General features: G+C 32.9%; 2 protein-coding genes across 2 annotated transcripts; both read right to left on the bottom strand.

The window, feature by feature from the left end:
- Positions 1 to 1,749: 1,749 nt before the first annotated feature.
- Positions 1,750 to 7,121, bottom strand: LOC146540238 (farnesol dehydrogenase-like). Its single transcript, XM_085203429.1, has 6 exons — positions 6,879 to 7,121; positions 6,200 to 6,365; positions 5,630 to 5,771; positions 5,077 to 5,206; positions 4,620 to 4,745; positions 1,750 to 1,836 (listed from the first exon to the last, which is right to left on the bottom strand). Exons 1-6 carry the CDS (start codon positions 7,008 to 7,010, stop codon positions 1,792 to 1,794), a joined length of 741 nt encoding a protein of 246 aa, XP_085059555.1. The 5' UTR covers positions 7,011 to 7,121; the 3' UTR covers positions 1,750 to 1,791.
- A 1,495-nt stretch (positions 7,122 to 8,616) lies between these two features.
- On the bottom strand, positions 8,617 to 13,012 carry LOC146540237 (farnesol dehydrogenase-like). Its single transcript, XM_085201940.1, has 6 exons — positions 12,729 to 13,012; positions 10,652 to 10,817; positions 10,361 to 10,502; positions 9,762 to 9,891; positions 9,175 to 9,303; positions 8,617 to 8,799 (listed from the first exon to the last, which is right to left on the bottom strand). The coding sequence occupies exons 1-6, from the start codon at positions 12,858 to 12,860 to the stop codon at positions 8,755 to 8,757; spliced, it is 744 nt and encodes a 247-aa protein (XP_085058066.1). The 5' UTR covers positions 12,861 to 13,012; the 3' UTR covers positions 8,617 to 8,754.
- Between the last annotated feature and the right edge of the window lie 748 nt (positions 13,013 to 13,760).

The raw sequence follows: 13,760 nt of genomic DNA, 5'->3' as shown, positions 1-13,760 counted from the left end.
AATCGACAGGTTGTGGGTTTGATATCCACTTGAGGAAGTGAAATATTTAATATTTTCATTTTCTCGCTCTGGAAGGACAGCGTGCGTCTAGAATGCCTCCAGTTGGCGGCGGAAAGCGGAGAACGGAAATACTTTAATAGGAACGGAATGTCTTAAAGCTAGGTCCCCAGGCTTTGCTTCCTATTTCATTTTCCTGCTTTGAGCGGGATACAGCGTAAAAAAATAGCATACTACTTGAGATTATTACATATACCAGGTTAGATAGAGACCACCTAGTATTAAGACATTTTCTAAGTTTGACTCAATTTTGAGCTTGTTGAGTAGCGGAATTGAACGCCGCACTTTGTCAATTTATTCCCTCAAGTTATTCCCACAAACATTTCTTAGAAAATTGCCCAAATTTATGTAAAATGTCATGCACAGTAGATTTATGTAAAGTTTAGCATAAACCGCGGCTTACTCGATGAGTTAGCGTCTCTCACACACGTTTACAACTTGGGAATTAATCTCGCGCGTCTGTTACATTTTGCCACAATGTTTATATGGTTTTGAGGCAACACGCTGTATCCCGCACATAGCAGAGGGACGTAGTGTTAAGACACTTCGTTTCCTCTAAGATACTTCTGTTACCCATTTTCCTCCGTGTTCTAAATAGATAAAATAAATGAATACTTTAAATATGAAATGTTTAATTTGCTCGAATAGGAATCGAATCCACAACCAATCGCGTTTACAATCACACACTTGTGCCCCTGCGCCACGACTGGCCTCTCCAATATTAAACAGATTAAATCTATATAACGTCTTAGAATACAAGTCAAATAATATAAAATTTACACGGCGCAGTCCTTCAGAAGTAAGCGCTAACACAAGTTGCTTGAGAAATCTTGAAGAAAAAGATTATTTTTAACGTGAAATTTCAGCTTTTCTAGTGGATTTTCACAAAATTAAAGCTTATATTTGGTACCTAGCGTGCGTCACATTTCTCGGAGACCACATTTCGCTGCAATCGTGCCAATTAGCAGATTGCACCCTCTTTGCCAATTACTCGGGGAAATCCCCAGAGCTAAGGTCTTGATTTTGCCAATCATTTTAAAATTCTTATTTCTTTACTTAAAATCTCCTAGAGCCTTTTGTAGGCGATGTGGATAAGGATCAGAAAAATTAAATAGTGTAAATAATAATATTATTTGCAGGGGGCCAGTAGTGGCGCAGAAGCGCACCAGTGTTGTGAGTTCGATTAGTACTTGAGGAAATTAAGTATTTTATTATGTTCCATATCTCGCTCTTGTAACGAGGCGAAGCACGGCGGCAAGTTCCATCACTCAACACGCAATGCCTCCGGAATTTGGCGGAAAATGGGGAAAGGAAATGTATTCATAGGAACGGACACTCACTAGGTGCCCAGGGTCCCTTTGTTTACTCTATAATACTCGAGATAAAAAAATGCCATATGATATAAATTTAAATTAAATAAAATTATTGTAACAGAATTGATCTTTCAGCTCACCTTGTCTAGACAATGTCATAGAAAGGGCTTAGGGATCAAGTTGCAAGTTTCTTTAAAAAATATATAGATCATTTCAATAGAAAAATAATACAAATTAAAAGTTCGTCTTTTGGATGAAAAGTAACTCTAATTTTATTAGCTGAAATATTATTAATAGAAATTGCTCGTTTTTATTTATTTGTAAGTCGTTCTGCTCATCAATTAAAACAACAAATTGTTTAAAATTAAAATTTATTCTTTTTTTATTATTTTATGGACTTTCATTTAATAATTCATGCTTTTCATAGTACTCCTTCTCCAACAGCTTTTATTCCTAATTCATAGATCTGAAACGAATTAAAAAACTTTTGTTATATAAAATTATAATAATGCGACCAATATCTGATATTAAAAGCAATAGTTGCAGGTTTAACTCGATCCAGTAATAAGAAAAGCGTGTGCTGTTGCGTCACGACGGCCTACATTTATCCTATTTTTTTATTCAATAGGGTAAAACCGGGATAGATGCCGCAGTGAGATAGATGCCCCATTTTCAAAATACCTAACTTCCCGAACTCGTGACAAAAAAATAATTGTACAAGCAGGAGCCACAGTCTTCCCGCACCAAAGTTATCCACGAACATTCGTGCAATGAGGACGCGTTTAGCACATTTGAGTAAATATCTCCGCGGCGAAATTCGTGAACGCGTCAAAGATTTAAAGGTTAATATTTTGCGTTGTATAACTTTATAATTTGTAATCAATTACACTATATTTTTTTATTACGTCGATGTACTGGTTCATTAAGACTGTATCTAGGTCTAGCTTATAGATTCTATTTTGTTTATAATTTACTAAAAAAAATTCCTTGGCATCTATCCCTATCACAAAGGATAGTTGCCCAGATTTTTCGAGGTATAGGTGCCCTAGGGGCATCTATCCCTTTATACTCAGTATATATTTTTAAAATATTTTTTAAAGTATTTATTAAATTAGCATTTTTTAAACACAAGAAAGATATAGCTAAGAGAAAGCAAAAACAATTGAAAACTAAGTTAGACTGTTTCATTAGAATCTTTAGAATGTTTCGAAAACTATAAAAATACGAAGTCGCAATCCGACTGGATTCAATGTGTAATGTGACAGACTGGCTACATGAAACCTCTACACTTTTCAGAAATTATTGCGCAAGATGTGGAAAAATAAAAACCCTATCTGGCTAAATTTTAATTAAATTGGAATAACGAATAATTATAATTTGAGATAATTAGAGAATTAGAATAAATGATTAGAATAGATAACTAAAAATTATATTTTGTTCTTTTTAATATAAAAATGTATAATTGTGCAATGTGGATGTTAGTATTTATGATATTACTAGCGGACGCGCGTAGCTTCGCTTGCGTATTTAGGGGTGAATTCCAAAAAACCACGAAACATGTGTTCAATGAAATATTTTTAAGAGTCTAAATTTCAAATTTTATAAAAATCGGTGGTGATTTAATGATTTTTCCATACAAACTTTCAACCCCTATTTCGCTCCTTTAGGGTTAAAATTTTTCAAAATCCCTTCTTAGTGGATGTCCAGATTACGAAAGTAAACATCTGCCCAAATTTCACGTTTCTACGCACAGCGGTTACGGCTGTGCGTGCGTCTTACCTCAGTCAGTGTCCTTTTATATATATACATAATATTTTAATTTATAATATTAGTGTTTTATAACAAAAAAATATTAAGAATTGTAATTTTGTTGTAAAAAATATGATAATGGATGTTGAAACTTAAGAATTTATATTTTTAATTTTTATTTTTGTGATATTACAATTTAAAAGCAATTATAAGATTTTAAAAAACACTATATATTTTTCATTACTATGATTATGTTTGTTGGAAACAAAATTGCTGTTTTAAAATTAGAATTATTTAAGAATTGGTTTCGTTTTTTCATTTAATCGGTATAAAGCTACCTTACTCTGCAGGCGTCTATCCTCCCCAGCATTTTCATAGTGGGGCAACTATCCATATAGGTAGGCATCTATCCTCAAAATTAATGTTTCACGAAAAGCTATTTTTTGCAAAATCTATATTTGATTTGTTAAAAAAAAATAAAGGTAATTCATCACAAAGGATTGAGCTAGCTAAATAAATAAAAATTATTCCTATAAAAAATATATTTTATCTAATTAGGTGGATATTTAAAAAAGTAGGGCATCTATCCCGGTTTTACCCTATAAGATTGTTTTAAAATAACATGTAAATTCTAGAAAATGATGAAACATGTGTTCAATTAAATACTTTTAATAATCTAAATTTCAAATTTTATAAAAATCGGTGCCGATTTAAATTTTTTTTCATACAAACTTTCAACCCCTATTTCGCTCCTTTAGGGTTAAAATTTTTCAAAATCCCTTCTTAGTGGATGTCCAGATTACGAAAGTAAACATCTGCCCAAATTTCACGTTTCTACGCACAGCGGTTACGGCTGTGCGTGCGTCTTACCTCAGTCAGTGTCCTTTTATATATATACATAATATTTTAATTTATAATATTAGTGTTTTATAATAAAAAAATATTAGGAATTGTAATTTTGTTGTAAAAAATATGATAATGGATGTTGAAACTTAAGAATTTATATTTTTAATTTTTATTTTTGTGATATTACAATTTAAAAGCAATTATAAGATTTTAAAAAACACTATATATTTTTCATTATTATGATTATGTTTGTTGGAAACAAAATTGCTGTTTTAAAATTAGAATTATTTAAGAATTGGTTTCGTTTTTTCATTTAATCGGTATAAAGCTACCTTACTCTGCAGGCGTCTATCCTCCCCAGCATTTTCATAGTGGGGCAACTATCCATATAGGTAGGCATCTATCCTCAAAATTAATGTTTCACGAAAAGCTATTTTTTGCAAAATCTATATTTGATTTGTTAAAAAAAAATAAAGGTAATTCATCACAAAGGATTGAGCTAGCTAAATAAATAAAAATTATTCCTATAAAAAATATATTTTATCTAATTAGGTGGATATTTAAAAAAGTAGGGCATCTATCCCGGTTTTACCCTATAAGATTGTTTTAAAATAACATGTAAATTCATAACAAGAATTCAAAGCTAACACTCACGTTGACTTCCGGTGGTGTCGACAGCACAAATACCAGAGCGTCCACCACGTCGTCGCTCTGGAGTCTCGGGGCTGCTGCCAGGTCGTCTGGTGCCATGTCTGTACCGACTACACCTGGTGATAGGCTCTGGAAGTAGAGGTGTTATGGTGAGGTTTTCGTTATTTTTTCTGTGAATTTGTAGAAGATATGGAGTTCAATTTTCTTTTTTACTTAATTTTTCTTTTTCTACTAGTAGAATTTCTTGCTTTATTTCGCATGTAGTTCTCCGTTGTTCATTTTCTGCCTAATATTCGAGATATTGTGTGTTGCGTGAAGAAATGATAATGATGAATTCCTTTGAGTGGGAATCGAATCAAAATTTGCCATGACGCCGCTGCGCCATGACGGCTTCTAACTTATTTATACTAATAAATTACTAATAATATAAGAATATATTATTACTTATATATAAACTTACCGTAGTCTTAACTTTGCTTTTATACATAGCTAACTCGTTCGTTAGCGCCGTCGTGAAGGCGGTCAGGGCGTGCTTCGTGGCCGGGTACACGTTCGCGTACTTGTAACCTGGTACGTAGTGGCCTACTACACTGTAAATAATAAAAGTTCTAAGTTCAAAGTCAAGCTAAAAATTCTATAAAATATGCTATCTTGACTGATGACAAAAAGTGCCTCATTGCAGAATTAGCAGAATTAGCACAAAGTATCTACCTAGTGTTAGGGCACTTCGTTCTCCTTTTCCGTCCAAGTTTGAAGATATTGCGCAATATATGACGGGACACAACGACGCATTATTCCACAACAAGGAAAAGAAAATAATTAATTACTACGAATATAAATTTAATCCAAAACCGTCGCGTCGACTATCTGATGCTTTGCATGTGCGCCATGAAACGTACGCCGCCTCTGTCAGATGCTTTGTCTTACCCATAGCTACAATTGTTCATGGATGGTTTTCCGAGGCGTTTGTACAAATCTTCATATGTTTAAATGTTTAATCTAAACATATCTACCTATTTATGTTGACAATGTGACCTTCAACCTCACGTTTCTTCATGTTTGAGATGGCATATCGTGTGCACAGCATCAGTCCTCTCACGTTGACATCTACGGTTAGCGCTACTTGTTCATCAGTAAGAGTTTTGTCACCTTCATCTAAAAAAAGTAAATTTATGTTTTAATGTATGTGAAATTCATAAAATATTTAAAACTCTTAGAGACTGACGTAGCGCAGGCACTGCTTGTGAATTTGTGTCTGGAAAAATAAGTTTTTATTTACCAAAAGAAAACTACAGCTTACGTTAGGCCAATAAACACGCAATGTCAATGAAATTCAGCGGAAAGTGAAAGTAGGCAGAGTGAACCTAGTATTAGACACTTAATTCTTATTAAGACAATTTCGGTCCCCACTTGCAGGTTTTGCTGGGAGGCAGGAAAGGACGTGTTAGAGGCGGAACTCAACGCTGCGCTCTGGCTAGGTACCAAAGCAAGGAAATAATTAAATATTATAATACCTTGTGTACACTTGTTTTACTTGTGGCAACCCTCAATATAAATTTGAGATTTAATATATTTTTTCTCACCAGTAATATTCCCATCTAAAAATATAGCAGCGTTGTTGATCAAAACGTGTAGGCCACCGAACGTCTCTTCTAACCATTTGAAAGTTTCAACGATATCACCAGTCTTCGCTAGGTCCATCTGCTTGGAGTAGATCTTGCCTTTACCGGTTACTTTTGATGATAATTCCTGTAAATTATTTACTTATAACTAGGGTGTTATTAGTAGTGATGATTGAAGAAGAGCTTAAAAAAATATTGTGTCAAGATATTCTACAAATGACCATTGTCTTAAGTAAAGGAATTGTACTTATTTCTAATTTAATATTTTTCATAGAGTTTCCGATAAAAAGCGACAGATGCGAGAGCGAGTTCAAAAGACTGAAATAGAAGATAGAGTGTATTTTTTTATTTTCTATGTTTCTGTCTTTAGTGTGAATTAGTACTTTAAAAAATATTTAAAGTACATATTTTTTTATACAGGACAGAAAATAAAATATGTGTGTACTTTCAAGGTAAAGCTTTTTAGGAAAATCAATTTTTGGATTTTACAATTAGGCCCAAAAAGATGGTGATTAAAGTCAGATGTCTATTTATATATCGCGAGGAGATCATAAACAAACAAGAACAGATAAAGCAAACAACGACCAAACAGACAAACAGACATTAGGATACTAAAAGGATTGCTTAAAGAAGAACTTACATCAATCAAGTTCTTCCTCCGAGCTAGTCCAACCACTATCAGGCCGAGGTTTGCAAGGCGGACACTGATGGCCGCTCCTATGCCCGAGCTGGCTCCCGTCACCACCACTACTTTACCAACCCAACGATCCATTTTTTAGAAAAACCTAATATTATAAATAATAAATGTTATTTTCACTCTTGAATTATGTACTTAAAAATTTATTTTAAAGATTTTTTAAACGTAACAGTGCACTTTAATACTTTGGAATCTTTTATTGCAAATTATTGAACAATTATAATAATTTAAAATTTTATTTATATTTTTTGTAAAGCACGTTATATTACTAAATTTGTGTAATAAATGGATAAATTTACAATAAATTTTAATAAATATATAGTTTTCTGTCAAAGATCAATATCTGACTAAATTACCTCAAATTACTAAACGTTTCATGAAATACAAAACAACAATCATATAATGACGTTTTTGGTTACTGATAAGGAAAATAATGTAATAATCAATATCTATAACTGACTGATAAAGAAAATAATCTAATAATTAATCTGAGGCCAGTCGTGGTGGAAACTACAAGTGTAAGACTGTCAATGCGACTGGTTGTGGGTTCGATTCTCAATCATGGAAATAAAATATTTATTTTATACGCTTTTACCTAGTAACTATTTATTACTAGGCCAAAGCGCGGCGTTGAGTTCCACCACTAAACACGCAATGCCTCCAGAATTCGCGGTCTTTCGCAGTCAATACAAGATCTAGTGATAGAAAAACAAAAACGAAATGTAATGTAAACGAGTAAACGTAATAAATTAATTTGTAATTTAAATTTAATAAAATGTATTATGTTCCCTTATAAATTAAGTATTTAAATAATTTTTGTTTGTTTGTGCACTAAACTACGCACTGTGTCCATGCAGGCCCCACGAAATAGATAGCTAAAAGTTAAAAAAGGAAGGAATTAAGAAAAAATAAAATCTAAAAAAATTATCTTCTTATTGGAAGTTGTCATTGTTGATATGCATAAGTCTAACGAAAATCAGGTATTTCCAATTTTTTTATTTAATTTAATTTTATATCTGAGTCCTCATTAATGGTTCTTTAAGATAAGCTTTATTTGAAAGATAAAGATAAAGATAGATTATTATTTCATCTATCAATTTGATTTCAATATTTAGGGCACAGATATGATTGTTAATCATGTAGCACAATCGTTTCGTAGGAAGGTTAAATTTTTCTGACACATTGACCAACTCTTGATTCTTTCTATCTTATATTATTTATTAGATTATTATGTAATAAATTATGTACATCCACAGATTTATTTTTTAAGGTTCGTCACACAGTATGTAATTTTTTCAAAAAATTGAACGACAAGAGCTACACTCTGCGCGATACACAGTGCGTTGTTGGCCTAATGGCCTTAAAAAACTTAAAAAGTTAGAGGTAGATGTGCATTTAGCAGGTGCTCATGTCGTTTAAATCCATATAAAATGCCATAGGTGGGCCATTCCATATGGTGTGGTATGACGGAAGGAAGTTTCTACAAGATGGTGATGGTACTTAAGCTCTTAAAAAATACCATCCCCATCACCTTCATTAAAAATAAAAAAAAAATTATGGTATGGATAAAAAGGGACGTACCACATAATTATATCTGTAAAGTTACCAGTGTTTTTTAAATTCCCTGAATTTTTATTGCTCAATTTAATTTTTAAAAAGGCCTTAACTTTACTACACGTGTTATAATTAAACATTTATGTTTTTTAAATATTTTATTTCATATATTCTATAGAAGTAAAAATTACACGGACACTTCGTTCAATCTACTCTCTCAGTTTCATTATTTTTTACAGCAGCACGTACTTTAAACGTATGATGCTTAAACTTGTCCTTCTCCCACAGCTTTGATTCCTAATTCGTAGATCTGAAAAGATAAAATACATTCATACATGATTATGAAAATAACTTCAAGCCTTTTCTCAGATAACAGGGTGGGCAGAGGGCATCTAGAGTTAAGACATTCCGTTCTCCACTTTCCGTTGAATTCTGGAGGTATTTATTGCCTGTTTAGTGGCGGAACTCAATGTCAATCTTTTGACCTTGGTGTTAGAGCGCAGAAATGGAAATTTTAATAAATTAATTCGTTTCCTCGAGTGGGGATCGAACCCACAACCGCCATGTGCCATTGCACCATGATGGCCAGTAATAAATGTTATTTTAAGAAAAAATTCAGTCATGCGCTGATCTGTATGTCATAGTCAATATACTCGTATATAGTAAAGCAATAAATAATACTCACATTAACATTAGGAGGTGTAGATAGTACATATATTAGAGCATCAGTGACGTCACTCGTCTGTACTCTCGGCTCATCTTCTCTTAATATCTCAGCGACCATCTCAGTGTACACTACTCCGGGGGAGAGACTCTGAGAAATTAAATACAATATTAATCAGCTTCACGCTGTACTCCACTTACAGCAGGTTGGCAGAACTTAATACTTCACTCTCCTGAAGCATTGCGTGTTGAGTGGAGTTCCCTCTATCATGAGATATGTGCGAAGCTTAAAGAGCAAATGTTTAGCTTCTTGCTCTTCTTAGTGGTGGTGTGTATGAATGTTATAATTCAATAACGAATTGAAAATACGAAGTTTCGATTCACACTTGAATAAAAATAATTTTCCTTTCGCTGGTGTAACAAGACAAATGGCAGGTTTGAATCAATACGTTTGTTACATTATTAAAGAGTTGTTTCACACTTAGAAATAAAGATTAAAATGGAAAAATAATACAAGATAAAAAAAGGAAAATACTTTTTAGAGGCGCAGGTTCAAATCCCGGTACATGATTTTTTTTATGTTTTCTAAAACGTATAATAAACACTTACCGTAACCTTAATTTTGCTCGCATATCTGGCAAGCTCGATAATAAGTGACGACGTGAAGGAGGTGACGGCGTGCTTAGTGGCAGTGTATACGTAAGAGTACGGATATTTTGGTATAAAGTGGCCGACTACGCTGAAATTGAAAAGCAAATAGATATACTTGAGTCGGTGATTGAAGCAGTTATGGGGTCATAATCGTTTTAGATCGATTTCCTAGGAGGGGTTAATTATTTCCATTTTCTCTAGCAGAGACAAAGCGCGGAGTTAGAAATCGAACACAAATTAATCATGAAAATTGGGCAGAAAGTGGAAAATGGAGTGTCTTAACACTAGATTCCGTTTTTCTAATATACGGAATATAGCGTAAAAAGCAGTTAATACAATTAAATAATTAATCGTACAACAGAGAATGGAACGTTTGATCTTTCCATAAATAAAATAACTTAAAAAAAGATGATTGTTTACAAGCACTATTAGTAAGAATATTTTTTTTGTGTTTCTGGTCTGTATATTATGTAGGTAAAAAACACGTATCGTTAATGTAAGGTTTAAATTTTTTAATATTATTTTATAATAAAAAGAAATAAACAATCCTAAAATACCTGTTAATATTAACAATGTGCCCATCGACATTATTTTTCTTCATATTCTCCACAGCGAGGCGCGTGCTCAACACTAGTCCTCGGAAGTTCACATCGATGATGGATGATACTTTATCATCAGTTATGAGTTTATCACCGAGCGCTTGAAGTAAATAAAGAAACTCAATTAAAAAAATATATTTGAAAATAATATCTATTAAGCATATTTTACTGCACGGTTGTGCCTGTAAGCTACGACTGGCCTCGGATGTCCCAAGTACGATATTACACCTTAAAAATGATCAAAATTACCAGTAATATTGCCCTCATGCAACACAGCAGCATTGTTTATTAAGATGTAAATTTCTCCAAAGTTATTCTCCACCCATTCGAAAGCTTCTTTTATGTCTTCATATTTGGAGAGATCTGCTTGTCTTGCATGTATTGCGCCACTTCCGGTCACTTTCTTGGCTAATTCCTGCAAAATTGCGATACAGAGAGTGTAATCTATATATATAAAAGGACTTGTCCTCACTGACTGAGGTAAGACGCACTCACAGCCGTAACCGCTGTGCATAGAAACGTGGAATTTGGACAGATGTTTACTTTCGTAATCTGGACATCCACTAAGAAGGGATTTTGAAAAATTTTAACTCGAAAGGGGTAAAATAGGGGTTGATAGTTTGTATGGAAAAACATTTAAATCGGCACCGATTTTTATAAAATTTGAAATTTAGATTTTTAAAAGTATTTAATTGAACACGTATTTCATCGTTTTCTAGAATTCTCCCCCTAAGGGTGCAAATTAAGGGTTGAAAGTTTGTATGGAAAAATTCTTAAATCGCCACCGATTTTTATAAAATTTGATATTAAGAGTCTTAAAAATATTTAATTGAACATGTGTTTCATGGTTTTTTAGAATTCACCCCTTAAGGGTGCAAATAAGGGGTTGAAAGTTTGTATGGGAAAATCTTTAAGTCGTCACCGATTTTTATAAAATTTGAAATTTAAATTCTTAAAAATATTTAATTGAACACATGTTTCATGGGTTATTAGAATTCACCCCTAAATACGCAAGCGAAGCTGCGCGCGTCTGCTAGTCTATATATATATGTAGAAGCATCAGAAGGGAGGCCCCTAGCGGTCTTGGCTGTTACTATTCATATGTGGGCGTTGTAGCAACAGAGATGTTAAAATAAAAGTCACATTATATTCTACAATGTCTTATTACTCGTTTACATAACAGTTTTACAATAAATCTCACAAGATTAACAAAATTACAATAGATTAGGAGCCAATAGGTTAGCTGGCGAACATCTCACGCCATAGCTGTCAACCAATGACATCCGCTATTATTCGTGGCTACACCTACTACCCTATTTACCGGGGGTTACCCGCTCCATTTTAAATATTCTTCTAATATAATCCATTACATAAATCAATTAAAATCGAAATGTAACAATTGCGAAATTATAATTAAAACTAATACATAGCAACGCGCCGTCATATATATAAAAGGACTTGTCCTCACTGACTGAGGTAAGACGCACGCACAGCCGTAACCACTCATGGTAAAAACGTAAAATTTGGACAGATGTTTACTTTCGTAATCTGGACATCCACTAAGACGGGATTTTGAAAAATTTTAACCCTAAAGGGGTGAAATAGGGGTTGAAAGATTGTATGGAAAAAAATTTAAATCAGCACCGATATTTATAAAATTTGAAATTTAGATTTTTAAAAGTATTTAATTGAATACTTCCCCTAAGGGTGCAAATAAGGGGTTGAAAGATTGTATGGAAAAATCTTTAAATCGCCACCGATTTTTATTAATTTCATTTTAATTTCAAATTTTAAATTTAGACTCTTAAATATATTTAGTTGAATACATGTTTCGTGGTTTCTTAGAATTCACCCCTAAATAAGTAAGCGAAGCTGCGCTCGTCCGCTAGTCTTATATAAGAAAAGCTTGGTGTAAGCTTTGAGTATTTAGAAATAATATTAGCTTAATCAGCGACCGTCGACCTGACGATCTTTGATAGATTCTTACGTTTAGAATGTAATGGACGTCAAAAAGACATATATCTATTTTTTTTCAGGTGCAGATTAAACTAGGTAAATAACACTACAAGGGGGTTGAATAAATTATGAATGGGATGCATAATTTTGTTCCCTGAACAAAATTAACATAATTATTTTCACGCCGTATGCCGTATATAGCAGGTTAGAGAGGACCTAGTGTCAAACATATGTCGAGCAAAAGTTTAGTGGAGTGTCAAGACACTACAAAAAAATCCTTTTCTGGTTCATTTCGTAATTCGTTTATTTACTTTCGTTTTACGACACTACAAGGGGGTTGAATATATTATGAGTGAGATGCGGTACTTACATCTATCAATTGTTTCCTTCTAGCAAATCCAATCACAACAACACCTAAATTGGCCAGACGAAGACTCAAATCAGCACCGATGCCTGAACTTGCTCCCGTTATTAAAGCCACCTTGCCGACCCAACGATCCATTTTAGCCAGAATATTAAAAAAACCTGAATTTAATAGTAATTTACCACAAAAACATTAAAGGGTAACAACTTTGTTTTACCAAGTAAAATGTAAAAACTCTTTGCCACTAGCTTTACAATTTTCTTTATGACAACTAAATTAATTGATCTATTACCTGTTCAATTTATATTAAATTGAATATCGTTTTATCGATTTATGAAAATATTATATAAATGTTGATTTAATTGGATTTAAACATTTTTTTTATAATTGGCAAGTCATACTAGATAAGATCATATCAAGTAATTTAGCTTAGGGTCATGTTTTTATTTTTCACATGTACATTATCTATATATATAAAAAGACTTGTCCTCACTGACTGAGGTAAGACGCACGCACAGCCGTAACCGCTGTGCATAGAAACGTGGAATTTGGACAGATGTTTACTTTCGTAATCTGGACATCCACTAAGAAAGGATTTTGTAAAATTATAACCCTAAAGGGGTGAAATAGGGGTGGAAAGTTTGTATGGAAAAATTTTTAAATCAGCACCGATTTTTATAAAATTTTAAATTTAGATTTTTGAAAGTATTTAATTGAACACGTGTTTCATCGTTTTCTAGAATTCTCCTCCTAAGGGTGCAAATAAGGGGTTGAAAGTTTGTATGGAAAAATCTTTAAATCGCCACCGATTTTTATAAAATTTGGAATTCAGACTCTTAAAAATATTTAATTGAACATGTGTTTCACGGTTTTTTAGAATTTTTCCCCTAAGGGTGCCAATATGGGGTTGAAAGTTTGTATGGAAAAATCTTTAAATCGTCACCGATTTTTATAAAATTTGGAATTCAGACTCTTAAAAATATTTAATTGAACATGTGTTTCACGGTTTTTTAGAATTTTTCCCCTAAGGGTGCCAAT

This window comes from Heliconius melpomene, chromosome 2 (assembly GCF_056956725.1).
Source record: "Heliconius melpomene rosina isolate 202511_hmr_F chromosome 2, ASM5695672v1, whole genome shotgun sequence".
Classification (NCBI taxonomy): Eukaryota; Metazoa; Arthropoda; class Insecta; order Lepidoptera; family Nymphalidae; genus Heliconius; species Heliconius melpomene.
The sequence above is the reverse complement of the archived record's forward strand: the minus strand, read 5'-3'. Positions and strand labels throughout refer to the sequence as shown.

Excerpts from the sequence above, each read along its gene's own strand:
- LOC146540238 (XM_085203429.1), bottom strand. The coding sequence starts at position 7,010 with ATGGATCGTTGGGTTGGTAAAGTAGTGGTGGTGACGGGAGCCAGCTCG. Across the intron at positions 6,366-6,878 it reads GGAGGAAGAACTTGATTGAT|GAATTATCATCAAAAGTAAC; the intron begins GTAAGTTCTTCT and ends AATAATTTACAG. Across the intron at positions 5,772-6,199 it reads TTTAGATGGGAATATTACTG|ATGAAGGTGACAAAACTCTT; the intron begins GTGAGAAAAAAT and ends TACTTTTTTTAG.
- LOC146540237 (XM_085201940.1), bottom strand. The coding sequence starts at position 12,860 with ATGGATCGTTGGGTCGGCAAGGTGGCTTTAATAACGGGAGCAAGTTCA. Across the intron at positions 10,818-12,728 it reads GAAGGAAACAATTGATAGAT|GAATTAGCCAAGAAAGTGAC; the intron begins GTAAGTACCGCA and ends GCAATTTTGCAG. Across the intron at positions 10,503-10,651 it reads GCATGAGGGCAATATTACTG|CGCTCGGTGATAAACTCATA; the intron begins GTAATTTTGATC and ends ATTTACTTCAAG.